At 33.9% G+C, this 26,936-nt stretch overlaps 2 protein-coding genes and 1 non-coding gene across 8 annotated transcripts; 2 read left to right on the plus strand and 1 right to left on the minus strand.

Annotated features, from left to right (window-relative positions):
* Positions 1-765: 765 nt before the first annotated feature.
* LOC147400976 (SAGA-associated factor 29 homolog A-like) lies at positions 766-11,360 on the minus strand. Of its 2 annotated transcripts, none has more exons than XM_086442046.1 (9): positions 11,021-11,360; positions 8,131-8,221; positions 7,727-7,803; positions 4,981-5,093; positions 4,670-4,755; positions 2,491-2,544; positions 1,594-1,747; positions 1,429-1,442; positions 766-1,199 (listed from the first exon to the last, which is right to left on the minus strand). In XM_086442046.1, exons 1-9 carry the CDS (start codon positions 11,136-11,138, stop codon positions 1,097-1,099), a joined length of 810 nt encoding a protein of 269 aa, XP_086298172.1. In that variant the 5' UTR covers positions 11,139-11,360; the 3' UTR covers positions 766-1,096. The 2 variants fall into 2 exon arrangements, with proteins under 2 accessions (XP_086298172.1, XP_086298171.1); XM_086442045.1 differs by having other exon boundaries at positions 4,981-5,096; positions 11,021-11,357.
* A 5,708-nt stretch (positions 11,361-17,068) lies between these two features.
* LOC147400977 (uncharacterized) lies at positions 17,069-24,505 on the plus strand. Of its 5 annotated transcripts, none has more exons than XM_086442049.1 (16): positions 17,071-17,219; positions 17,427-17,474; positions 18,745-18,919; positions 19,019-19,130; positions 19,237-19,401; positions 20,650-20,754; positions 22,060-22,143; positions 22,219-22,334; positions 22,494-22,595; positions 22,679-22,792; positions 22,886-22,942; positions 23,332-23,398; positions 23,474-23,527; positions 23,635-23,709; positions 23,825-23,860; positions 24,034-24,505. In XM_086442049.1, exons 3-16 carry the CDS (start codon positions 18,891-18,893, stop codon positions 24,145-24,147), a joined length of 1,230 nt encoding a protein of 409 aa, XP_086298175.1. In that variant the 5' UTR covers positions 17,071-17,219; positions 17,427-17,474; positions 18,745-18,890; the 3' UTR covers positions 24,148-24,505. The 5 variants fall into 5 exon arrangements, with proteins under 5 accessions (XP_086298173.1, XP_086298175.1, XP_086298174.1 ...); XM_086442048.1 differs by lacking the exon at positions 17,427-17,474 and adding an exon at positions 17,289-17,426 and having other exon boundaries at positions 17,073-17,219; XM_086442047.1 differs by lacking the exon at positions 17,427-17,474 and having other exon boundaries at positions 17,069-17,426.
* Positions 24,506-25,655: 1,150 nt separating this feature from the next.
* Positions 25,656-25,748, plus strand: TRNAY-GUA (transfer RNA tyrosine (anticodon GUA)). The gene is made up of 2 exons: positions 25,656-25,692; positions 25,713-25,748. It is a non-coding gene; the product is annotated as a tRNA-Tyr (tRNA).
* Positions 25,749-26,936: the final 1,188 nt, after the last annotated feature.

The raw sequence follows: 26,936 nt of genomic DNA on the forward strand, positions 1-26,936 counted from the left end.
GATAATCTTCCCATCAGCGTTTTTAAATTTTTCAATCCCAGTTAGTGAGTTAACTATGATCAAGACATCTATATTCCTTATTTCCACCTTGTCAAAGCTTTTGATCTATCTCTTGGCCAACTTATTCAATTTATAAACTGAAAAATTAGACTGATTGGCAACTTCAAGAATTTAGTTTAAATACCAAAAAAGTGTTTAATTTCATGGCTAGAATTCGATGAAATGTTTGATCTCGATGGATAGAAGTAGATAGTGACTGCTTTTTGGTGTAAGTACATCAAGAAGGACTCAAGACATCTTCATCAATATTTGGATAAAGATATGTTCATCATTGGTTTCATACAACTTCAATGGTCGAATCCATCAACCTCTGGTTTCAAAATCCACCTTCACCTGAGTAACTGATTATGTTAAAAATTGACTTTCCTAATGAGAGCCTCAATCTTCGATCTAACAGAAGTTGGGAAGAAAAACTGCCATGTTGATACTGGTTTCCTTGTACAAAGCTAGTTAAAGAAGATTCAATATCTCGACTACTTGGCTTAAAGTGTAAACCATCTATAAAGGATGTCCAAGCTTTGCCAAATTGCAACCTTTGATTCTTATTGAAGAATCCTCTTAACAGGTTTGTAGATTAGATAGGACGATGAATTTACCAACAATGTAAAACATCTTTCTTTTCTAAAAGAATCGAGTTTTAACGAGGAACGAAGTCAATTAAACTATCTCAGTTATGTTTCCCAAACCAGTTCAGACAAAATGAAGGAAAACTGAAACATATAATGATAATAATAAATAATAAAAAAAGAATAATGCGGAAGTGACCTGAAGTTGGACCTCACATCGCACACCCTGACGTGGAAGTGTATGGGAATCATAAATTATTTTCCTCGAGACACAAGTAAAAAAAGCATCTATGGTTCCTATCCACTTTCACGTCAAGATACGCGATATGAGTGTCAAATCTTGAGGTCACTCCAGCACGACTCTAATAATAATAAAGTAGTGAATTGAGTCACTAGAGAACCAGATTCATGATATTGAAAATAATTATAAAAATATATATAAACAAACTTTTATCGACAGACGTAAAGAGCTACTGACGATGTCCATCTGGCAATGGAACCACCTTGTGGAAGTGTACTGTCCTTTGGGGCATGGATCCATCTTCTTCGTCATCATCAAACTCCAGCAAATAACTAGCCAATGCAAGCAACACATGGATCAACTTTAATTTCCAAAGTAACCATGAAAAATATTTTCACAGTAATAAGGTGTAGAGAAAACTAGACATTGATAGTCAGATATACCGATATAAAAAGTAAATATGGAGCTCTTAGGGGTTATGTAAATGTAAAGAATTTATTCTGCATTCCTTCAAGGAATGAAATACGTTCTATGTGATATACTGAAGAGAGAGTAACTTACTCATCAGTCTTCCTCTGAAATTTGCATAATAGTTGAAAGAGCACCACCACCACAACAACAAAAAAAAAGGTAAATAATAGTCAGTTTGAAGGTCTTGTAGAAAAATATATTTGAAACTAACCATGAAATTCCCGATGAAGGAGAACGTTTGGACACCATACAAACCTTCCGATGGGGATTGACTACAGTTGCTTTATATAATGCAGTGGTTCCAGGATAGACTGCCAAAACATGCTTCCCGGTTGGGTAATCTGGTGCACTAGATGGATCATTTCGCTTTGGAAAAGGAATAATGCGCGACATAGGCAGCTTGTATGTTCTAAAAACAGAAAGGACTATAATCATTAAGTCAAATTTAAACTTAACACCAAATAAGTATGAAAATTAAAAAACTGGAGAGAGAATTAGATCAGACCCTCCTATTGTAAATATTCAACAACAAAATGGAAGAATGGATCTTATTTGTTAAAATTGAAGGATCTTTGTAAGTTTATCTATCAACAATCTGAACTCTACAGACACTTAAGCAGAGACCATTCCACCTATCTAACTCCAATGAGAGAGAGGGAAGAAGAAGAAGAAGAAATTTACACCCCAAAAGAAAACAAGAACATCACCCATAATGGGTACAACAGATGCAATTCAACAAATTTTGGATATCATATGCCAGAAATCTAGGTGCACAATCCTATCCTTCTTCTTGGATCAATTAACCAAGGGAAGCAAGAGAAAAATATTAAAATTAAAATTAAAAAAAAAAAAAAAAAAAAGTCAGCTGAAAAGGGAAAATAAATAAATCTCACATCACAAAGAAATAAGAGAATTCTCATTTTCATCATCAAATCATTAAGACAAATATCTGGAGTCAGATTATATTTTCTCCCATTCAATTCCAGCTAATGCTATATTTTCTCATAATTCAAGAGCCTTTATATCTGCTCTCACTGCAGCATGTGTATGTATGGCATATACCATAAAACAATACCAGATAGCACTAATATGGGGAAAGGGAGAAGAATACTTAATATATCACAATTCAAATGGAATCGTTAAAAAAAATACCTTTGGCCGCCACCATCTTCATCATCACCTGGTTCCTCGTCAAACACTTCAAATCTGCATAAATATAGTTTTGTTATATCTCAACGAATAAGAGCAAAATGGAATCCGACATGAAAAAGACAATCTTGAATTTTCTATTCTTCAATGTGTTTGAAATATAATTATTTCTCAATCGCACTAGTCATTTAGTGAATGGTAGTACATTACCCACTTAAAAATATGAGAATCATGTTTAGTCATTAGGTTATGTTTAAGGTATTTTTAGCATGTTGCGTGTTTAGTTCCTCATTGCCGTAGGTTACTTTATACTTAGTTGTTGACATGAGCTTAGTTTACTTTATAATACATCTAATTCAACAACACTATTTTCTTAACAAGGTATTGGAGCACTTGATTATCTCTCCATCACCTCCTGGCCCTGAAACCACTTTTCTCTGTTTGTTCAATCTTTTCTTCTAGTGTTTACCATGTAACAGATCTAATTGCGCATTGTTCATCGTTGGAGCTATTTTTTATCGTAGATATTGTTCATCACATCTATTATTCACAATACATTATATGGTTCTACTCACATCAAATGTGAGATTTTATTTGGTAAATGAATGCATGCTTCTGTTTGTACACTTTTTGCAGGGATTGCACTTGTACCTAATGATTGCATCCTTGTTGATTGATCACTTATCTAATCTAGGGGGATTGTCTCGTTGTAAGATCACTTCTATATGATTTACATGCTATGGCTTTCACCAAGCTTAACATCTCTATTTGACCAAGTATTTGGTTGATGCATGGTCTATTGACGTGTACCGAGACCAATTGATCATTGTCTTAAGTAGTGGATTGTAGCGGCTGGTACATATTCCTCTCGTTTGTGGAGAAGCATTTATTTGTGATCATTGAGTACAAGTGTGTTCATAAAATGAAGTGACCCCTATCAATTTCAAAGGGAGTGTTGAAACATACAAGTGTTGAAGCATACTAGACTGTTAGATGAAAAGAACTACAAACAACCATAAAAGTTGGAGTATCATGATCTTTTTTGCTCCAACTCAAGGGGGAGTGTTCAAGATAATTTTTAGAATCATGTTTAAAGGAAATATAGGATTTTTACAACACAGACCAATGACACCACCGGGGAGGAGTGCTTGGAGAAAACTGATAGTTATTGCCAAAAATGAAGTCGATTGAATAGCAAGAAAATATGCGAAGATGCATGCTTTGAGAGATGTGGATGTAGAAAGAGTGAAGGGAGAAATTGGATTCATGAAGCCAACGCCAAATAAAGGTGTCAGATAATGTTGATGCTGATGACTTAAGGTGCAAACAGAGTGGAATGGTGAAAAACAATTCCTATAGTCCATCCCAAATAATTCAGATTACAGATAAGGATAGTTGGTGATGATTACATGATGATGTAGAGAAGTTGTAATGGGGCCGGCAACTGTTAGACAATTGAGAACCTCTACAACAATTGTTCTACAAACTAGGGCACTAGTAGCTCCATCATCTTCTCTTGACTATAATTCCCTTATTACTTTATAAAAAATACGGATAAGGATAGTTGGTGATGATTACATGATGATGTAGAGAAGTTGTAATGGGGCTGGCAACTCTTAGACAATTGAGAACCTCTACAACAATTGTTCTACACACTAGGGCATTAGTGGATCCATCATCTTCTCTTGACTATAATTCCCTTATTACTTTATAAAAAATAGGTCGCTTAGTCTAAAGTTTATCTGTATAGCATATACCAGGCATATAGATGATGTGAGATATCCACGGTGTTTCTTTTTATAAGCTTCAAAGATGATATTATTATTTATTATTATATAAGTTAGCACCTCAGCATTTTGTTCTGGGCACAAGGTCAGACCAAAACAAACAATCAAAAAAAAAGTTGGACCAAACCCATCATCTTCCACAGCAGAGAAGACTCAAATCTTATCTCATAGTTAGATGAACTTACGAAGAGAAAATACATAATTGGCTTCTCTAGCAAAACATAATATGTAACTGGAAATAATTTATTAGCAGAATAAAAAACACAGTGCAAACGAAGGTTAAGTAAATTCTTCTTTATCGGGGTTCTCAAAGCCAACTTCATAAGTACTCTAGTTCTTCGAAAAACTATAAAAAAGAGAATAATAACTTCCTAAATACATGGAATGGAACTTACTCTCTTGCTTCTCTATCAAAATGAATTACTTTTACAACAAACCACTCATCTTTTTCAGCATCATCAGGTGTGACCTTAGCTGCTACCTGAAAATATATAGCACAGGTCAGATGAGTTCGGTTCAAGAATAATCATTTTGATGCAAAGTACTGAAAAGAGGGAAAATCACCCAAAAAAGAAACAGATGGCAATGAACAGCTAGGACATCACCTCAACAGTGTTTAAACGAAACGTTTACAAGTACAGCATATAAAGTTTTTATAATCAACAATTCCAAACCAAAGCTGCTGCCCATAAAACTAATGACATACCTGTTCACCCTTCAGGCTAGCAGCAAGTTCAAGTTGATTGCGCATTGAAGCAGAGGGAGAATGCCTTGAAATATCTGAATCCACCTTCATTCGTTTTTTTTTCTGCTCGGTAACTTCTGCAAGAAATTACCATGTTCTTCTCAAACAAAAAACCTGAATATGAGAGTATTCCCAGCTAAATGTTCCATAAACAAAAATTTCCAGAGTTTCTCAAAGAACAGAAGGAAAAATCTTTCAGAGTGGCATTGAAATCCTACTGGACCCTATACCCTGAAAAGGCATTTCCTTTAAGTTTATGTCATTGGCCTAGTTGGGCAAACCGGAATCCAATTTCACTTGTGTGTGATTGTTGATGTAAAATTCTTTGTTTATGTCCAATCAGCATGTCAAATGGTAGTCATTGGGCTACCTTTATTGTAGTTAGTTACTAATTTACCATAAATAGTCAATGATAATATATGTACTTTTTTGGTAAGTGCTTATTGACAGTACATAGCTATTGTGATAGTAATTTATTAATTTACGGTAACAGGCGTTTATTATATATGGCAGTGATCAAGCTTAAGTCAGATTGGGTTGCTTAAGGCTTCAGCTCGAGCCCAACCCAATTTTAGGTCAAGCTCATAAATCACCCAAGTGGCACCTCTATTAATGATGTCAATGTATTGCTCCTGACTTCTTGTTTACTACTCTTTTGGAAATATTTTTTCTAAGTTAATAAACACTATTTAACTCTTTTTCCAAAACTTCTCCATTAATAGTCAAAGAAGATAACCCAGTGGTTGACCTCCCTAACAGGAAGTTGAACTTGTTATCTAATATCTTGTTTCTTTTTTAATATTTCTCCAACACCCTTATTTAGTTTCATATTTCAACTTTTAAGGTTGTTCCCAAGGTCTTAGGTTCAAACCCCTTGAACCCTTTCTTATACTAAAGTTAACTGTTAACCACTAACCCCACCAAGCCAAAAAAAATGTATGATTTCACAATTTTTAGAGCAACTAGTTTACATTTCCCCATTTTTTGTAAATAGGTGTCAACACTTCCCCTCCACTCACATACTTTCAAAACCTTCATTGATATCACATGTGAACTCTTAGTTCTTCCCAACTTCCCCTTCTAGTCCTAAGCTCTTGATGTAGTCTTCTTTAAGTAGCATTTGAAAGTAGCCTCTTCATTTTTCCTTAATCTCCTCGTATCTTGCCAAAACTCCTTGGCCATTACAATTAATGCACTAACGTGATATAAATCTTCAGTTTTCCTCTCTCATCTTGCAAGTTTGTAAAATATCTTTTTTACACACTCTCATGTGCCCAACCTATAATTGACTAGTCATTTAATTAAGTGGTATCATCAGCCAAAGACTTTACTAACTATATTACCTAGCACTTGCTCCAATTTATGGTTATTATTCAGCATTAATTTGGTTAATTAGTTTAATTTTCACTTTTGTATGTGTAAGGTTCAAGGTGCCACAAAATGGCTAGATATGGACTTTTAAGTAAAGAAGATTTGCAAAAAGGTGGAGCAATATGGGACAAATACAAGGAAGGGCTAAAGAACAAAAGATTTCAAAAAGGGAGCAAATCTCTCTCTCCTACGTACTAAGCTAGCCTCTCATTCTATTTTATCTTTTCTAAAAGATTCCCTACATCTTTCTCATATCTTTTTATTTATATTTCTCTCTCTCTTAGCTTTCTCTCTAATTTCATATTAATTTTTTTAAGTTTTTTTGCTCAACAATTTTAATGGATTTTTCTATGGAAATTATTGGCTAAAATCCTATCTATAGGTAAGAGTGAAGCTTGAATATCAATAATTTTATTTTGTTCAACAATGATGTCTAATTATCATATTTTTAAGTTGATCTAAAGGTAAGTTATTTATTTTTCAATATTTATATATTCTTTTTGAATTTTTGTTTATGATCATCATGTTGAATGCTTGGAAATTATCTTTGATTTAGTGTGGATGGAAATTACATTGATTTCTTAAAGAATCTCTGTGATATGTGAATGTGTTACAAGTGACAGCTTTAGATTTTTCAAAATACTTTAGCAAATAATTTTTTTAGTTTAATTGATATATCATCTAGTTAGGAAGAATCTTTATTCAAATCTAAATGAGATAAAATTGGACAAAATAAGGTTGTGAGTTTTGAGTGGGTCCCTGATGCCTTAGCACATTTTAATTTCTGTTTACTCCATACCAAAGTGTGGAAAATTTAACTTTATAGTAGTTTAGGTAAATCCACTTTAATCACATGCTTTCATTCAATTTGAACACAACCCCTATGGATCAACCTCGGACTCTTAAGATTTTATTACTTTGCTACACACCATGCACTTGGGGTAATTTACACTATTTCATTTGTAGCACATACATGTAAATCCCTCAGCATCATCTAAGGGACTTCTAATATGACACGTATGATCATCATGTACATATTCAGTATTCTAAGCCATTGGTAATGGGACTGCTCTAGGAACTTGCCAAGCACATTAAGAATGTGCACAGCTGTTACTGCAAGAATAGTATTTAGCCCGAGGGGTCCAAAAATATGTGTCATATAGTACCAATAATTGGTGAATTATTTTGAAGAACTACCAACATCCCCAAGAATTGAAGACTTTTAAAGCTAGGAGTTGGACTCCATCAGAACCTTATAAGTTTTTGTCAAAAGCATATGGGAAGATGAAGAAAAAATCTTTCTCACAAAACCCTGGATATAGCTCGCTAGTCACACCTATCTTTTTCCGCTGAGCTGCAGAAAGTCCAGAATGCAGCACAGGATCCAGTTGAGCCACCAATGCACTTGAAACACTGCAATAGATAATGTAATTTCTGGTTTAGATGAAAAGAAACACTAGAAAGTAATAAGACTTTAAGAGTCTAATCCAGAAACAATATTGATGATCAACTGTACATATAATAGGAAGTAAAACAAATAAAAAATCAGAGAAAAAAGAAACAGCGAAAGAAAGAATGTTCAAGAAAACAAATTGACTGGACCCCCCAGTCCACAAACTGGGTGAAAAAAAAATTACTCTTTCTAATACTTTTTTTATCCATATTGAAAGAAAACAGAACAATTGTTCCTTTCTCATGTTTACTAGTCTATCCTTAACCAAATTTACAGTGTAGATATACCTCAATTCATTTTCTGAAAGCTCTTTGGCCTGAACATATAAAGCTCGAAGTCTCGGTAATATGTCCCCAGACTTCTCGACTATCTCAGGGTCTGCATTGATAGCAAAAAGATCATAGATGGAATCCACCAAATGAATTTGTCAGAAAACTAAATGATTTTCCGAAATGCACATAGGAACAAAATTGTGGGCACAAATAAGAGTACAAGATGAAGATTTAAAAAGTAAAATAAAAATAGGCACCACATTTCATATGACAAGAGGAGCATGTAGTCATTGCAGCTTTGTTATCTAGACACAGCAAAGGCACAAGTTTGAGTCATTCCGAAACAATCTAAAACATTCCAAAACATTCAATGTTTTGAGGTCAATTTTTTGTTCTGAAAAGGTATGAAATTTTAAATCACACACAAAGACTTCACCGCATCGTTAAGGTAGAACCCTCAAAGTATCCAATATGGATGACATACATTTTTTTTTTCGTTTGATAACTAATTACATACCAATTTTGAAGTATCCCGGTAAAATAGCACCAAAGAAATAAATTAACAACTTGAACCCCTTCTTACATTTCCCTTCATGAGAGAGGTATCAAGCAGATTCTGGTTGTGTTTTGGTTTCATAAGTATTCTTTGAGAATAAATTGAAGCTTCTTAGAGGAAGGTGGATAAGGGCTTTCGAAAGAAGTAGACTTCTTTTGAGCTTCCTCCCATTTGCCTTTTGTGGGTGCGTGGAACAAGAGGAACAACAGGATTTTTCAAGACCAAGACAAGATTATTCTCATAAAATATTCAAAAAGATTTGATTAAGACTAAAAGATGGGATCCTATTCTTCAATATTTGGGTGGATTTGCCTCAAGGAGCTTGAGCAAGGACATAGTAAAGGAAAGAACAACACTACCAACCTTCAATGAACCTATTAATGGAGACAATCAAATAAAATTCTGATTGTTTATTCTGAAGTCTTAGAAAAGACACTATACGTGGCATCTTTCAAGATAGTAGCTGCTCGAGTCTCAAAATCTTTTCCAGACTGTTAGGAATTAAGAATTCAAATAAAGTGGAAGATTTCACTCTCCAAGAAGGACTCTAGAAGTTTTTTGAAGATCCTCTAGAAGCGAAAGGGGGCTTCTCACGTCCATTATTGTGGATGATGAGCATATCTTTGAGCCCTCGGGGGCAACATGCTTCATCATATCAGGGACTGTCACAAATTTAATATTTTTTACAGACACATTCTAAAAAGTGCTAACAAGAAAGTGGCCTCTCTTGCTAAAGATGGTAATCATAGACAGGTTGTCCAACAAGAATGATCTCCCTTGTCTTCTTTTTCTCTCTACTACATCCTTTCTTGTCACCAATCAAAAAAATGTGGTGGAGAATCGTAATGTATTTGTGAAAATCAACCTATGGCAAAGTTTGTGTTCGTGAACCTACTGCCACAAACAAATGTCAAGAAATTGACAAACATAAGATAAGTTGCTTTTTGGTTCAATACCAGCCTGGAATATTTTACAAGTTTTTAACATAATAACTCGAGAAAGGAAATTTTTTGCATCCTTTACAGACTCTGTTGAATGGAATCAAAGTCATATCTTCAATATCATTTGCAAATGCTAAAGAATTTTCAAGACAAAGAGTCTTACACTAAGAAATTTTCAACATAATTAAACGCCAAACAAAGAGAATGCGCTTCTTGAGCTCTAGCAACCACTCCAACTTCTCAAAGTAAATGTACGCTTATGGGAACGGACTCCAGAAGTAGGGATTTGAAACAGAATTTCCTTTAAGACAGGCATGGACACAGCAAGAGTATCCCATCCTAATAATCGCTACAATGTCTTTTGGTCTTCATCGTATTCTATTGTTAAATTTTTAAGAAGAAACAAGAAATCATAATAAATAATAGAATTTGATACAATTAACACTATCCTATAGCTAATTACGAGGATCGGCATCATATGGACTCAATACCTGTGATGTCAATCCTTGTAAATTTTTAAGACAAAACAAGAAATTGTAACAAATAATAGAATTTGATACACTATCCTATAGTTAATTACAAGGACTGACATCATATGGTCTCAATACCTGTACTATAAATAAGCATAAAAAAATTTGCTCCAGTCCTAGTAGCACTTTCGCTGTTTTCTATTTAGTCAAAACAAAATCTACAGAAAAAAAAAATCAAATTTGAACTAAGTATTAGTTTTAGAAGAACATCAAGAACAATCCTCACTTCTCCGAAAAATTTAAGCATTTTCTAACACAAATTCACTTTAAAGATGAAAATTGAACAAATTTACGACATCTAAATAGTAACAAAAAAATCCTTGGTATGCAAACTCAAAGAACATCAAGATCAAACCTCGCTTCTCCAACAAATTTAAGCATTTCCTTAGATGATTTCACTTTGAAGATGAAAATTGAACACATTTGCGACATCTAGAATATAAAAAATAAAAAATAAAATCCTAAATATGCAAACTCAAATTCGAACTAAGTATTAGTGCTTCTTCAAGATCATCAAGAACAAACCCCACTTCTGCGACAAATTTAACCATTTTCTTAGACGAATTCACTTTAAAGGTGAAAAATGAACACATTTACGGCATCTAAATAGCAATAATAATAAAATAAAAATAAAAATCCTCAATAAGCAAACTCAAATTTGAACTACGTATTAGTGCTTCTCGAAGAACATCAAGAACAGACCTCGCTTCTCCGACAAATTTAATCATTTTCTAAGACGAAATCACTTTAAAGGTGAAAATGGAACAAATTTACGGCATCTAAATAGTATTAAAAAAAAAAACTCAAATTTCTAGGGTAAGTAATTATGATCAATAGTGTTGATCAACAATTTGATAATTGAAGTTGCAGAAACTCACTCGATTGAAGCTTTTTTTGGATTTTGTTGATCTCAGTCAGAACGTCCTCTTGTTCTTTCCTCAACCGATCGAGGTCCTTCGAGTTCTCCATGATTCCGCTGAGGTCTATAGTTGACATCCAGCTCTGAATCTTTTCTCTGCAGTAAATGCTCGATTTTGCTAAAATACGCCGAATTAGGGATAAGTTATCCTCCTTTAAAATCAGCACTGGAACACAAAAGGGAAAATGGTTGGCATTATCTGCGAGAATGTCCTACAAGGACGGGACGTTATAAACGTGCGCCATGTTGCGCAGGTTAATTACCAAATCAGAGGTTGGTTCTCCCTTCTCGGATACTCTCGAATAAATTCCTGATTAAGCTCAAATCACTACGGTCCACTTGGGACTTAAGGACAATTGTTGTGCGCAACGTCGTTGGATCTATGTCTCCAATATGAGAGGCTGGGATTGGTCGACATTGTCTGGGCATTTCGTTGGAAAAAATTGATAATTTAGACATACCCCCTCCTTTGTTTTGGTGAATACTTGAGATGCCCCCCTGTGTTTTCAAACTGATGGCTTTCCTTTCCTGTCTTGACCTCGGTCTCATCTGTAATATTTTCATATAATGACCAAAATGCCTTCATGTTCCACCTTTAGCCAAAAAAATTTAGGTAAGGGGAATGCTAACATCCATGACCTCATAGCGACGTTAGCATTGTTCAATACTTTTTTTTTTCTTTTTTTTAATAATACCCTTATCAATATTTATCTTTTAATGAAAATATAGGGATATGTTAGTCTTTTACATAAAAATGTTTGTTTGTATTAATTGACAAAACATTTATTCCAAACAAAACATTAAATATAAAGAATAAATGTCCTTAACATTATTATGTAAAAAAAATTAATATACATTTTATCTTTTTCATTAAAAGACAAAATGGATAGGGGTATTTATTGAAAAAAAATGTGTTGGACAATCCTAAAGTCCTCATGAGTTAGGGCTTAAAACGGGCCGGATATGAGCGTGTCCATCTCCATATCTAAATTTTTTATTCAAATCAGAATTTGACTCGGATCATACTAACTAAAACCATATTCGAATCATTTTACTGTTATTAAAATCATATCCAAATTCAATCTAATTGAATTTATTGATACAGGTCGGTCAGGTCTGATAATGTTAAGCCGTTTAAGATTATTTAAAATAAAATTGTTAAATGGTGATTCGAACTCAAGACCTCTCCATTTTAAATAGAGGCTTTGACAACTACACCCAACTACTGTTGGTTAATGAAAGATTATTTAAAAAAATATAATAATACAACTTACAAAGTAATATATCATTTAGATCTTGGTGAATATATGAATGAAACTATATCTGACTTAAGTCAAGGGGCATCGACTCATATCTAAACTATATTTTAATTCGAATATACTTTGATGAAATCAAATCTGCAAAATTCGAATTTCGGATAAAATCTGTTCCATTTTAAGTCCTACCATGAGTTATTGGATGTTGGCATTCCCCTTTAGATAATATTGACATCACTCCAGTATGACTTTCTAACCACCTCTCTTCAATCACTTTTAGATAAGTATTGATTTTTATACCCATAAGTCGGTCATCTTTTATACTACTTAAAATACCTATCTTATTCTAAAGATTAAAAACCAAGGTAAAATTTGTACCTATTAGAGGTTTGGAGTAGACAAATAACTATGAAAATGCATCACAATTTACATTTCAAAATCCTAACTAGCTTTTCAGATTTGAAGGTTGAAGTAGGTAAAATTTGAAAATCGGGTATAGGGGAGAAAAATGGAATTGATTTCATTGGAGGGGGGAAGATTAGAGGATTTAGGTCATTTTTATTAGTATTTCAAAGTATAAGGTCAAGGGGCAAAGTCATAGTTAGAAAATATAGGGGGCATGTCAAATAGTTACGACCCATGCCTAAATCACCCAAGATAGGGGTGTTAATGGGTCGGTTCCAGTTCGATTCCTACACATATTAGAACTATAACCACTATATTTTATCAGTTCTGATTCTTGTCAGTTCCTATGAATATTAGAACCATAATCATTATATTTTATCTAAAATCTAAACAAACCACCCATGAATCCTATACTTTTTTTTTCGGCTTTGACGGGGCACACATACCAACCACCTGAGCATGTGCTAGCAATTAAATATAGCCACTTTTTAGTCAAGGGGCATATAAAAATTCGAATATGTGACTTGAGGAGCATACCCAGTCGACCTTACCATCTCAGCTAACCCCTCGTGGTGAATCCTAGACTTAATAAGATAAATGTCATTAATAGCTTGAGGTGAATCTCGTTTTGTGAAATTTAAGCCACACTATAGCTAAAATTAAACGTCATTGCCATCAAAAGATTCATCACAAAAAATTGAGGTTGAACAATTGTTCCATCATTTAGCTCTATCTAAATCAGTTATTATGATAATTCAAATATGACATTTGACAAATAAAATCTTGCAATTTTATTTTATTGTTTAATGAGCACCGTGTGAAACTAGGGAAAAACATATTGTATCCTGCTAATAACATATTGACTCATATTCTGATTTCACTTGTATCCATCATTTCGTATTCATATTCAACTCCTAATCCAGATTGACACATGTTTGAATCCAATTTACATTGTGAGCACACTCACATGGTATTTATGGTAAGAGTCGTGCGAGAGTGACCTCAGCGGGGGACACCTTGACGTGGTGGCGCTCACATATCTATAGATGCGTTTTACTTGTATTTCGGAAAAAAATGCATTTACGGGAATGCACATACCACCACCTCAAGATGTCCCTGTGTGTCTCCCACTCAGGTCACTCTAGCACTAATCTTATGTGGTAACTATGGAGGTAAATTTTGGATTTCTCAATCAATCAATCATACAATCAAATAAAGAATAGCAAAATGTAGAAAATAGAGAAATTGCCTCCACAATAAGTAGCTATATGATATGAATCAACCATATCATACGATCTTGCCTTAACAATTACAACATTAGAACCAAATATGATGCTCATAACCTTGGAAAAACTCTAACAACAAGAACAAAAATCTAGATTGTAGAACTTGGTTCAATTTTTTATCTATGAGATTGGGGTTAATCTAAAATTGATCCAAGCTTTTTATTGGATTTGCAAATTTCAATCCAAATTTTCAATCCAAGGTTTATTTATTGGATTGGGTATTGAGTAAATCCATCGCATTGCAACCCTACTATAAAGTGCTCTATAAAAAATAAGTTGGTTGAACTAACCTCACCATCTTCCCTTCTTAGATAGAGAGTAATCATGGTAACCAAACAACCCCTAATATAATAAGTGGAATAATTTGAGAATTGAGACAACTTTATGATGTAACCAAAGCTCTATGCCTAACCCTTGACTGGACCAACTAGTTAACTAAAAAAATTCGACCTAAACAAGGTGAAATTTTATCAAATCTTGGAAGCTACGGCGCTCTCTTTAGAATTTCAAATATAAGAGACCGTATAATTGTCTCTTGTGAATTTCCTATTTAGCTTCTCAAGCATTCCTTTTGTAATCTTTGATGAAACCCCAACTGAGTTGTTATAGTTATAGGAGATAAATTTTTGCGTGGGAGTCACTTTAATCACTCTATTATTTTCTTTTCTTTTTAAGCTCTTAATTTTATTTTTATTTCTCTAACTTTATTATAAATTTTCTTTTACTATTTTAACTCATTTTATTGTTTTTACTCTTTAACCTCAAAAAATTTAATAATACTTAAGTTGAAGATCTTAAAAAAAAACAATAGACCCACTAAAAGAACTTGAATAATCTAAAAGAAAATAAATATGAACTAACTCTCAATCAGAGAAAGTAGAGTCACTCTCATATGGCTAATCTTACCTGCCTCAATAACCATCTCATATATGATATGATCGTGCAAGTAAATTATTCTAAATCATCCTCCATCATAACCATTTCATGCAACACCAATTTGTATAATTAGTACTTATGAAGCAATTGTAGCTACCACACATTTTTCTAATGTGAGAATCTCGAGGACACATCTTCCTTAAAAAAAAAAAAAAACAATCCAATTACCTAATAACAAATATTCTAAATGATAATCAACTAATCATTATGTAGAGGGTTAGGGTTTATCGATTGATGAAAAATACGAAATCATAAGTGTTAAAATACAAAATTGAACTATCGAGATTTACTATATGAGTCATCTCATATGGATCGGCAAATAAATAATTAAATTACATAGTAGAGGGTTCAATAAAAACAAATCATGGTTAGTTGCAAGGGCAATAACTCTAAGATATCTTTATTCCTTTGAGGCCGAAAGTGTCCCAAAAGATAGTATCTATGATATCTTGTATTACAGCAAAAAGTTTATGAGCACAGACAGCACTTTAAAATGAGGAGGGAGAATCTGCCATGTGTAAGACTGTACACAATCCATTTCGAATCTTGGAGAGAATGCTTTATTTTAGAAAATTCTTATATTTGCCGGAATTATTTTAAAATTTTGAATTGGACAGCCTGTCATTATATATATTTTCCCAATTTAACATGACCTACATCAGCTCACCATCATTATCCCCTCATTTTCATCATAAATATATAAAAAAAATAATGCTGAAATAACCTTAAGAGTGTACCTCATATTGCATAGCGATATCTTAACGTGAAAGTGTGTTGAAATCATAGATACTTTTCATTAAGATACAAGTAAAAAAAATCTATGATTCTACACATTTCCATGTCAGGATGTGTGATACAAGGTTTAATCTTGAGGTCACTCCAACACATGCTTTCCAAACTCGTCCGAGATTTAGAAGTATCGTCTGACTCATCTTGATATCAGACATGGACAAGACAGACGAACAATTTAATGTATTGGATAAGATTTAAAATCTCACATTTATTTTTCTCATTATTGAATGAGACGTCTTAAATGTATCGAAAAACTCGTTCGAAATAATTCGATATTTGATAGGGTAGAGACGAGATGTGAAACCGAGTTTTAAAACTGTGCTGGAACACAACTCTATAAAAGAAAATGAGCTTTTAAAGTATATATAAATTTTGAAATGCTCACCGTCATTATGACATTATCCCTCTCATTTTCCATATGGACTTTTAAATATAAATAAACTTTGAAAAAAAAAAAAAAAAAATCTTTCACCACTTGCCAATGTGATGTCTACTAAACATGTTATTTGGGTTGTTACAATCAAAATTTATTATTGGAGTACAACCACCTCAATCGAAGCGCTTGCGATGCTATAGGGATTAACCTAATTTTTATAGGGATACATTTTTCTTAGGAATCATTACATGTTGATGGTGAGTCTCCACTTGTATTTGGTGGAAAATCACACCCTAAAAAAAGTTTTTTATTATTTTATTTTTAATAGTTTGAAGGTGGCCTTTACAAAATTTCAATTTTAGTCATCATTGACAATTGATTTGAATTTGAAAATTTTAAAATAAAATATTTAAATTATATAACATTAATTTTAGTATCAAACCAATGAGACGAAGACACGTGGAAAGATAATACTTATCACCTAAATTACTTGTTTCATTTATCACTTATTCCCTTCGATTTTAAAAAGGAAGCCGATCTCTTTGATTTCTTCGTTAACCTATATTATCTTTCCACGTTTTTATATCAAAATTGAAGGATGTGTCTCTAATATTTATCAAAATTGAGAGGGGCTTAAATCACAGATTATTTTTCAATGCCAATATAGCTCTGCTGTCAGTTTGAAAAATATAAGAGTTATATCTAATATTAATCAAAATAAAAGGGCCTATTGGCAAATAAAAATAAAAATTCAGTGGGTCTATAGGCCCCACTCGTCCCATATAACTCCGCCCTTGTTTCGTTGGCACATAGTGCGCAACGCCATAGGAAGTCTGCCACGTGGAGTGAAATTCGTTACAAACCGGTTATAACTAGTTTTCTCTTTACGTGGCGCGCCAAACGATACTTAGCAAGACAATAATAATAATGATGATGAGTTAAAAAAGGAAATTAAATTAAATTAAATCAAATCAAATCTTAAAAAAGATCGAAAATCTCGTTCTTTCTCTCTTGGCCGAATCTCAAATCAAATCGACGAATCTCATCAGTTATCGCTAAGATCACGAAAGAAACACTCATCCATCTCTCCTGAGTTTCCGCCATTAAGTAACTTATTCGCTCGCTTTACTCGTTTTATCGGATTCCTCGGAAACGAATTATTATAATTTTTTTCAGTAACGAAGTTCGAAAGAGCAGAGCTGCTCGACCACGTTTGTTTATTCAGATTTCCCTAGAGTTCAACTTGCGTTTCTTGTGATTGACAACTTCCTTTTTAGGGTTTTTTCCGGCTAAGATTTTTTATTTCGATTCCAGGTGCGTTGATTTGGACTTCTTCAGTTCTTCTTCTTGTTGGTTTTATAGGTTTTGTATTTCTAAATTCTAATTGGATTAAAGTTTCTCTTTTTATGGATTTATATCTTTGATTTTTATTGTTAATTAAAGTTTATTAATATGATCACCAGATTAAATAACGGGGATTTCGAAAAACCAGCAAAGTTTTTCGTTCGTTCATGGCCTACTAGTAACAATTCTATTCATCTGCTCTGTAGCTTTGATCTTAAGCAAGTACAGTTGTTTGTTTTAATTGGTTTATTGGGATTTGGGCTCAGTTTTTTAAATCATTGAGAGGTATGTTGGTCAAAGAGTGTTACATATAGAGGGCTCAAATGGGGTGTTTCTTTTACTCAATAGTTTTGTAGGCATTTGGTGAAGAGGAGAAGCACATGTTGATTGCTTGTAGAATTGTTTGTGGAGGTTATGGAGGGTGGAGCACATGGTTGCTTGGTCATAGAGTTACCTGTATAGCTTGTGAAGAGGAGTTTATTTTGAAACTAGATGCAATTTGAGAATTTTTTTTAAGGGATTTGAAGGTGTTTGCTTTTGGGTTTCTTACATGGGTGAGTGTTGATCTCATCTTATAAAAGGAAGAAAATTGTACTTCAGAAGTACTATCTTCTCGTTGTGTTTTCTGATGAGCTCTGAATCATAAATTGGCACTGATATATATGTACTTGTACACGCACCTTTTCTTTTTAGAAGAATTAGAGCTTGCTAGATTTTATTTTATTATAATTATTTTTTCTGTTTAAGGTGTTTTAGTCTCTGGATTCTATATTTATTGAATATCTAGTTTTTATGACTGTTGAAATGAATGATTGTTCCTCGGTTGGTTAATGCTATTTTTTTTCTTCATATTATATTGTGATACTTGCTGACCCCAATATTTGGAGTAAGATGAGCATAGTGACAAAATCTGCATTTTTGTTTTTTGAAAACATCGTGATTTTAGTTGTTGTCTATTAAATCACAAATTTTTCAAAAAATCACTATTAATCATGATTCATTATTCTTATTTTTAGCATTTTTAAGTGTTATTTTATCATTTTTATACTCAGAATTTTGTTTTTTTGTTTTTTTAATATTTTTAATTTATCCAATGTTTTTCAACTTCATTGATTTTTGCCGACTTTTTCCGAAATTTTCTCTTGCCATATTATTCCCAAACCCCGACCTTGTCACTATGAGATGGATTTGCTGATGACAATTGTTGTGATTGATTACACTTTGGGTTGAAAAAAGTATCATTCCTTAATCAAAGCCTCTGTTCATGTTGAGTTCTGTGTTGCTTCAGGTCCCTCCTTCTTTATTGTATTATTCGCCACGAGGACGTGCGCTTCTTTATGAGGCATTAAAAACAACAAACTTGTTGAGCAATGCGGAGCAGTCCTTGCTTGCTGAATTGCAGATTTCTTTGTTGTGGCATAGAGTCAGAAGATCATGTCTAAAATGAAAACCCATGGACGCAGGTTCAGAAATTCCAACCACTTTCTGGACGTCTGTCACTTTGTTAATAATGAGTGCGTGTGACTTTGTTTTGTTTGACATTGACCTATTTTATATTGCAGTGGAATTGTAAGAAAACCAAACGAGACAATGAGGCTTATTATAACAACTTTTATTGGAATTGTGTTTGGGTTCTTGGTAGGAGTATCCTTTCCAACAGTTTACCTAACAAAGGTACACAACATTTCCTTATCGTTTCTTTTCCATTTTATCAATACGGTTCTGATTTGTACCCTTTCATGATGCTATTCAATAATTGCTAATCTGTGTGGTTTGGCAGTTTAATTTCCCCTCCAGCCTTATCCCTTCCATTGATCTTACTTACATTGAGGATAAAAACTCAGGCCTCTCAACCAGAACCTTTTTTCATCATGCTTGGTCTTCTGTAATGGGTCAGAATAGAAGTAGCACAACCCAAGCTCGGAACTTGAATGATAAATCAAAGGTATATCCATTTCAATCTTAAGTTTCTTTCTTTCTGTTTTCCCCCCTTGTGGAACTAGCTCCCCTATATTTTCTTGTCTTAAATAGGAATTCCTTCTTTACTGATGTAGAAGACTACTATATTTTTCTTGTTCATGCTACATATGTTTCAAATGACCTACATTTTTATCACATAGTATGCCAGAAGCAATCCACTTTATATGCTCAACACTGATTTGGTGGGTCGCATTGTTACCTATTTCTCTATCTTTATGGATTTGAAATAGTGAAGTGTTCTCTTTGGTGAATTTCTTGTCCATGAATCTTACCTAGTGTCTCATTTCTACCAGTGTCCAAATTAAGGTCACACTATATAATTTCTATTTGGTCCTACTTGTTTTAAAATTCTTAACTTCTAAGGTACACCTCAATAGTTCTAATTTCGATTTTACTCTCTTTCGTTTTATTGACCAAAGAAATACATCATCTGCAAATATTATACACTAGGGAAGATGCTTATCTACCTACTCTTTTAGAAATGAAATTGGAAAAGACATTATTTTCCACCACTTCTATTACAATGATCTTGATGTGAAAAACATTTTTGAGGGTTGAAGAGCAAAAAGGTCATAATAGTTATTGTTTTTTAGCACATGTGTCACGCGGGAGGGGGGGATGGGACTACATTCGTTCGACATTTATGAAGCACTACCTTGCACCTTTAGGTTTTACATTAGAGATAGAGGGATTGTAATCAACTTATCCTGGTCAAACCAATGGGAAATTTAAAAGACAACAATTAGTCCAGTAGTGTTGTATTGATTTGAATGTTGGGCTTTCAAGAAACATGTTCATGGACTGAGGATACTGAGATGAACTACTGTTTAAGTCAAGTGAAGGTAAAATTAGAAATGAGTGCACTTGAGGAAACTTAAGAATAGCTCTAGAGGAGATGAAATAAATGAAAACCGTTGAAGATGGTTTGAGCATATGCAAAGAAGATCAATAACTGCAACAGTGAGAAAGAATGGTTTTGTAAAGGTCTTAAAAGAACAATTTGAAGATGATGTGGATGTAGGTAGTTGGATATAAAGGAACATACCTTGACTGAAGATTTGACCCTAGATGGAGTTGAATGATGAAATAGGATTCATGTTTCCGACCCAATAATTGGGATAAAGCATAGAGGGTGATTAGCATTATTATTTATAGTAGTACTTTTTCATTTTATGCATTGACATTAACTACATCCCTATTGACTCTGATGCAGATATGGGTTCCAACGAATCCTCGAGGTGCAGAAAGACTGCCCCCAGGCATTGTTGTACCAGAGTCAGACTTCTACCTCCGCAGATTGTGGGGTAAGCCCAGTGAGGTGTGTGCTCGTAACTTTTACATGAAAGATATATCCAGTGGATTTACTATTGCTTCCATATTAGAATGCTAGCAACTTATGAATGTGTAGTTTGTACTCTTTTGTGTTCCTTCATGAATGTAAGAGGAACATGGATGTCTTCTACAAGCACATCCATGCTTCAGAAGCAGCCTTTGTGTATCTTACAACTTTTCATGCCTTTTTATCAGTCAAATCAGGCTAGGCAGTGATATGATAATGATATTCTGAGGAACCATGTGTTATAGTGTCCTGGTCCTATAGTTGTTTGCTTCAAATTTCAAGGAAGATGCAAAGTGTGTGATTGGGATGAAAGAAACATAATTTCTTCCTCATCATTTGCCTTCAAAACATACTAAACAAAGAAAAATGATCTAAAATTGTAGGTGGAGTAATAGAAACAGTGAGTGATAGTGTGCTAAAAAAAAAACATCAACCACTTGAAGCTGGCTGTGTCTAGGCAAGATATTCATTATAACATAAGAGTTAATAAGTCACTCGGTGGTTAAACACTAAGGTTTAAGAGCATGCATTTTTAATAAATAAACAATTCAATATATGAATAAGTTATTTTAAATAGAAGAGAAAAACGAATCTCAAAAAAGAAAATAAGTATGACAATTCATAATTATTCCAAAGTCAAATGTCTAATCCAAATTCATCAAGATCAAACTAAGATTATGCCATATCCACATTTTCATACTTTCTAAGTTTTAATCCTTCAATCAAAAAGTAACACTTAAAAGTGTAACAACCACTCTTAACTTAAAAAAGCATACACCACTCTGATGCTAGAAGACATTAAATGTTATAAAAGAGAGAACTTCATAATTATGATACTACAAAAACAAATAAAAAGCATCACATGTCCAGAAGATGTACGTCTTAGTTAAAAGGCACCAAAAAGCGTATTCTTGCTACCTTTTAGCAATTCGAAAAACTTAAGGCTCGAAAAGACGGGTCAAAGGAATTTATTCGCTTCCTAGCCTCTGATCACGTACCCTTAAGCATAAGTCTTTTTAATGGCTCTTTAAATAAGGTGTAAATCTTCAGAGGAAAAAGAGCATTTTCTTGAGGCCTCAGGCATTTTATGAAAGCCTCACTCCAAGGAAGGCCTCAAGATGCAGGCTTGCATTGAAAACATTGATGAGTAATAGCTAAAACGAAAAAAAGGAATATTCTAAAATACACCAACAATGTATATGCTTTTGATGTCCTGTTATGGTTAATTGGGGCATGATTTCTTAATTTTGTATATTGGGGTGTTGACCATGCTTACACTTGCAGGACCTAAATATCAAGCCAAAGTATCTTGTAACCTTCACTGTCGGTTATGATCAGAAACGTAATATTGATGCAGCAGTTAAAAAGGTCGGGCAGGAGAGGAACTCTGTGTGTGTGGTGTGTGTGTTGTTTGCACATCTACTAAGTGTGCTTCTCTTGCAGTTTTCAGAGAACTTTACCATCCTATTGTTTCACTATGATGGTCGAACTAGCGAATGGGATGAGTTTGAGTGGTCAAAGCGGGCTATACATGTGAGTGCTCGTAAGCAAACAAAATGGTGAGGAACTACCACTCCACTCTTCTTTTTCTGTACTTTTTTTTTTTTTCCTCTTTTATTTCTACCCTTCTATTGTTAGTTCAGCAACATACTTATAACGAGGTCTCTTTTAGTTAGACTTCTCTTTCTTCACCTAAAATCTCTGAAATTTGGTCCAAGGTGGTATGCTAAACGGTTCTTGCATCCCGACATTGTGGCATCATATGACTACATTTTTATCTGGGATGAAGACCTTGGGGTCGAGCATTTTGACGCTGAAGAGTAAGTTTTTGAACTATATTTTTCCTTTGCCAAGATTCTTTTCCCTTTGGACCAAGGGTTTTTATTTACTCTGTTGAATCTAGATACATAAAGCTGGTGAGGAAGCATGGGTTGGAGATTTCACAACCTGGTTTAGATCCAAGCAGAGGGTTAACATGGCAGATGACAAAGAGAAGAGGTGACCGTGAAGTCCACAAGTAAGAATCATAAAAGTTTCCTATATGCTCTGTTTTCATTTTCTATTCACTAAGATAGTCATCTAATGGTGGCTTTACTTTCCTTTTCAACAGAGAAACAGAGGAGAGACCGGGCTGGTGCTCTGACCCCCATTTGCCACCATGTGCAGCGTATGTCCAGTCATTAATATTTATAATTGTTTTTCCCTTTTCTTTTGTTTCCAAAAGTTGACATTATCCAGATAAACTGTTGGCCTACAAATGTGGTTCCAATCCTTCCATAGATGCGAGAGGTTGTTTTGATATTATGAGGCCTCAAGGCAGACACCTAGTAAGACACATGTCTCCAACTGTAAGGCAAAACAAAGTGCATGCCTCAGTTGTTTAGGTTTTCCTTGAAGCGTACCCTCACGCGTCTTCACTACTCATACAAGGACTCTTTTTATCAATAATTTATTCTTCAAATGCCTCACTTCAAGCCTCCATCATCTAAATTTGTGCTTCAGTTCTTTCCTTCCCCAGGCTTGTAAATAAATCTTACCACTTCTCTCCTATATCAGATTTGTTGAGATCATGGCTACTGTGTTTTCTCGAGATGCATGGCGCTGTGTGTGGCATATGATTCAGGCATGTAGAATTCCGATTTTTTCGTCATTTTTTTAGTCCGAATATTTTCCCTAATACCGTATTGTGTGACTTCAGAATGATTTGGTCCATGGATGGGGACTTGATTTTGCTCTTAGGAAATGTGTAGAGGTTTGTGAACCTCCTCCCACCTGAGTGATTTCTTTCACTCTTTACTTTTTAATTCTTTATTACATGTGGCTAATTTACTTGCACTTACGTTGTATTTCTTAAAATAGCCTGCTCATGAGAAAATAGGAGTTGTAGATGCTCAGTGGATTGTTCATCAAACGGTTCCCTCACTCGGGAACCAGGTGAGAAGAAACTATCCATCAGTTCATATACACATTACAATAACTTCTCACTTTAATGTTTTGGAATCATAAATTAAAAAAAAAAAATTAAGTTGCTTGGGGTATTCTTTTCCAGGGGCAAGCACAAGAGGGGAAGGCACCATGGGAGGGGGTACGTAATAGCGTGTTTTATTTCTTTAAGTTATTCCAGAGATACAATCATGGATTCCAAGTTCTCTTTGTGACTAAGCTATTAATATGGATCGCTTCTGGCGACTAATAATTCAATTAAAATGAGATAAAGAGGTTTTTTTTTTTTTTTTTTCAATCTCTTTGTGGTGTCAGGTGAGGGAAAGGTGTCGAAAAGAATGGACAATGTTTCAGGGTCGAATGGCAGATGCAGAGAAGAAGTATTATAAAGAAATGGGAATCGATCCTCCCAATTCGACAACACGTTAGAGTGACAACATTGACAACAGAACCTGACATAATAAAATTGCCTTAGCTATTGATCATGGGTTTCACCGTCAATATTGTTGCTGGTAGATTCTGAAAGGGAGAGAAAGAGACCAATACCATGTTTATAGAGACTAGTTGTTAATAACAAGTATTTATTTATTTTGTTTTCTCATCTTTTTCTGTACTTTTGAATTTTTTTTTTTTTTGAAGAAATGACAACAGCACAAATTGCGAGGAACGCTGTAGATTCTACGCTTTGTGCAACTCGGTGTACATGATGGTGAGTCGGTGTACATGAATACAATGAAGTAAGAGAATTAAAGATAATTTGCAGTAATACATACACTTGTAACAAGAAGATTCTGCCTAGTACTCTGGTTGGCAATGTTTGTTTGAATTTCCCTTTTGATTATTTAATTTTCTGAATTAACATAATATAAAAGTTTTGTTACGAATTATGAAATTTGGCTTGCTTGATTCTTTCAATGGGATCGGATTCTCTGTTATAATGGAATCCAATAATATCAGAATCAGTATATAAGTATAGGGGAGCCATTTGGTGCTGTTATGGTAAAATTGAACACTTTTCGAGGAATGAATACCAAACAAACAAGAGTCCAACTGGCCTTACTTAGAGAGGATTTCGCCCCTTAGTAAGGGTCCTTGGGCTCACCTTATGGCATCCAAAAACATGATCTGATGAATTTCAAAATCTTGGATCAATATCAAAAGAAATAGTTTTTTGAATTTTTTATTTTTTATTTTTATAATCTTAAATGAATGCTTTTGATGATAATGATTGATAGGACCATATCAGCTGATCATCACAGATTGAGGTTAAAATGTGACCTGGACCTGAAGATGGAACACATTTGAGTTAGTCCAATATGTTTCATACAAGTCTTTCGAAAAGGTGAGGTGTTTGTGTCTTGCTTCATCACTTCTAATCATAGTCACTAAGTTGGGGTTGGGGAATAAGTCGGCAAGGGAAAATTTTGATAAAATTAGGAAAATAATCGTGCTAAGGTTAGGACTATGTTAGTTTCTACGAGTGGGCGTTCCTATATTATATCAATAAGTGTCATATTAAACTAGAATGATAAATCATCAATTCCCAAATTGATATCATTTATGCATCAACAAACAAATAACCATAGATCCAAGACATATTCAAGATTTATACTATTCAAAATAAAATTTAAAAAAAAAAAAGAAATGACAATTATGAGTCCTAATTAGGATTTCTTAATAGATCAAAAACGTCAAATCAATGTCGTTCTCATTTGCATCCTCATTATTCGTGAAATTCGTAAAGGTCAGCAATTTAAGAATAAATGAGAGACTTTGGTGACTATGCTTCTAATTGCACTTAGTGCTTACGAATGCGGCTTTATTCATACAAACTTCTAAACAGGTACGGATTGCACTATTCCACACGGCTTTTATATGTGTAAAGTTTCGTATATTTTAGTTTAAATATAATAAAATTATACTTAAGTATATGCAATCCGACCTTAGCTCAGTTGGTAGAGCGGAGGACTGTAGTGGGATTCAACCAATTAGCCATCCTTAGGTCGCTGGTTCGAATCCGGCAGGTCGGATTTTTGTGAAATTTTTTGAAAAATTTGCATAGAAAAGAATAGTATGCAACAATGTTAGAAATCTGAAAAATCATTGTCTGTGCTATTTTTAAAAATATCCTCAAAATTTTATCTAATTCAAACCTCAAGAACAATATAGGAGTTTTTTTCTTTGAGAGATTAGAAAATAATAGAATATTTGGTAAAAAAATCAAGGCTAAAAGGGAAGCTAAGATTAAAAACAATGCACTGAACATGAGATTGCATGCATTAAAAGTAATTTGCCATATATATATATAAATCCTTGTAGATAGGAGATCAGACCCGTATATAAGTTTTGCCCAGTCCATAGATTATGGTCTTGTCTTAGGGCATGTACAACACCTGCACATCACACTCACTAGATAAGTGAGGGTGCACTCTCGCGAGTGACCCATGAGGAATTAATGCTCATAATGAGTATCAAACTCATGACCTATAGGCATTAACCACTTGTTTGTCCGAAATTGCCTTTGAGCCAACTCCTTATAGATAAAATTTGAACAACTTGAAAATGATATAAAAATCATAGGGTTTTTGACTAAATGTTGAAGATGAAGTCATTTACTTATTTTTCATTCATTAATAAGAAAAGGTTGAGGTCTATGGGGCATGTCATTAGTTTAAAAACATAAGGGGCGTGGGTAACTCTATATGTTAGGTGGTCTCTTCTTATTCAATTTATTTAAATTGCCTCTACTTGAAAATTCTCCAACAATCAAGTTAGTAGTAAATTGAGTAGAATATTGATTAGGGGAAACAAAAATTCTGTATGTTATTTCATGTTAAGGTCTCTTATTTATAAATTTTTAGAGGATCTCTTATCTAAATAGTTGGTTCCTAGTTATTTCATTCCTCTAGTGTGATCACATATTATAAATGCTACTTCTTAGGATTGTTTCCTTGCAAGTTCACTTCACGTGTTGGATTTTATTCGTTTGGTGGGGAGCGGTTCCTGTGTGGCACAAGTTCATTGTAGCACTTTTAGAAAAGTCCATAAAATATCTTAACCAAAAGAAAAGAAAAGAAAAAAAATCAAAATTCTATATTTTTAGTACGATCGAGTGTTTAGGATGGATGGTCAATGAGCTCCTAAATTTAAATTAACTAGATGACATGGCACACTGTCAAAGAGCTATAGGGAACTATGGCCACAGGGATGTAGAGGAA

The sequence above is a fragment of the Akebia trifoliata genome, chromosome 5 (genome assembly GCF_017979445.1).
Source record: "Akebia trifoliata isolate Shusen 1 chromosome 5, ASM1797944v1, whole genome shotgun sequence".
Taxonomy (NCBI): domain Eukaryota; kingdom Viridiplantae; phylum Streptophyta; class Magnoliopsida; order Ranunculales; family Lardizabalaceae; genus Akebia; species Akebia trifoliata.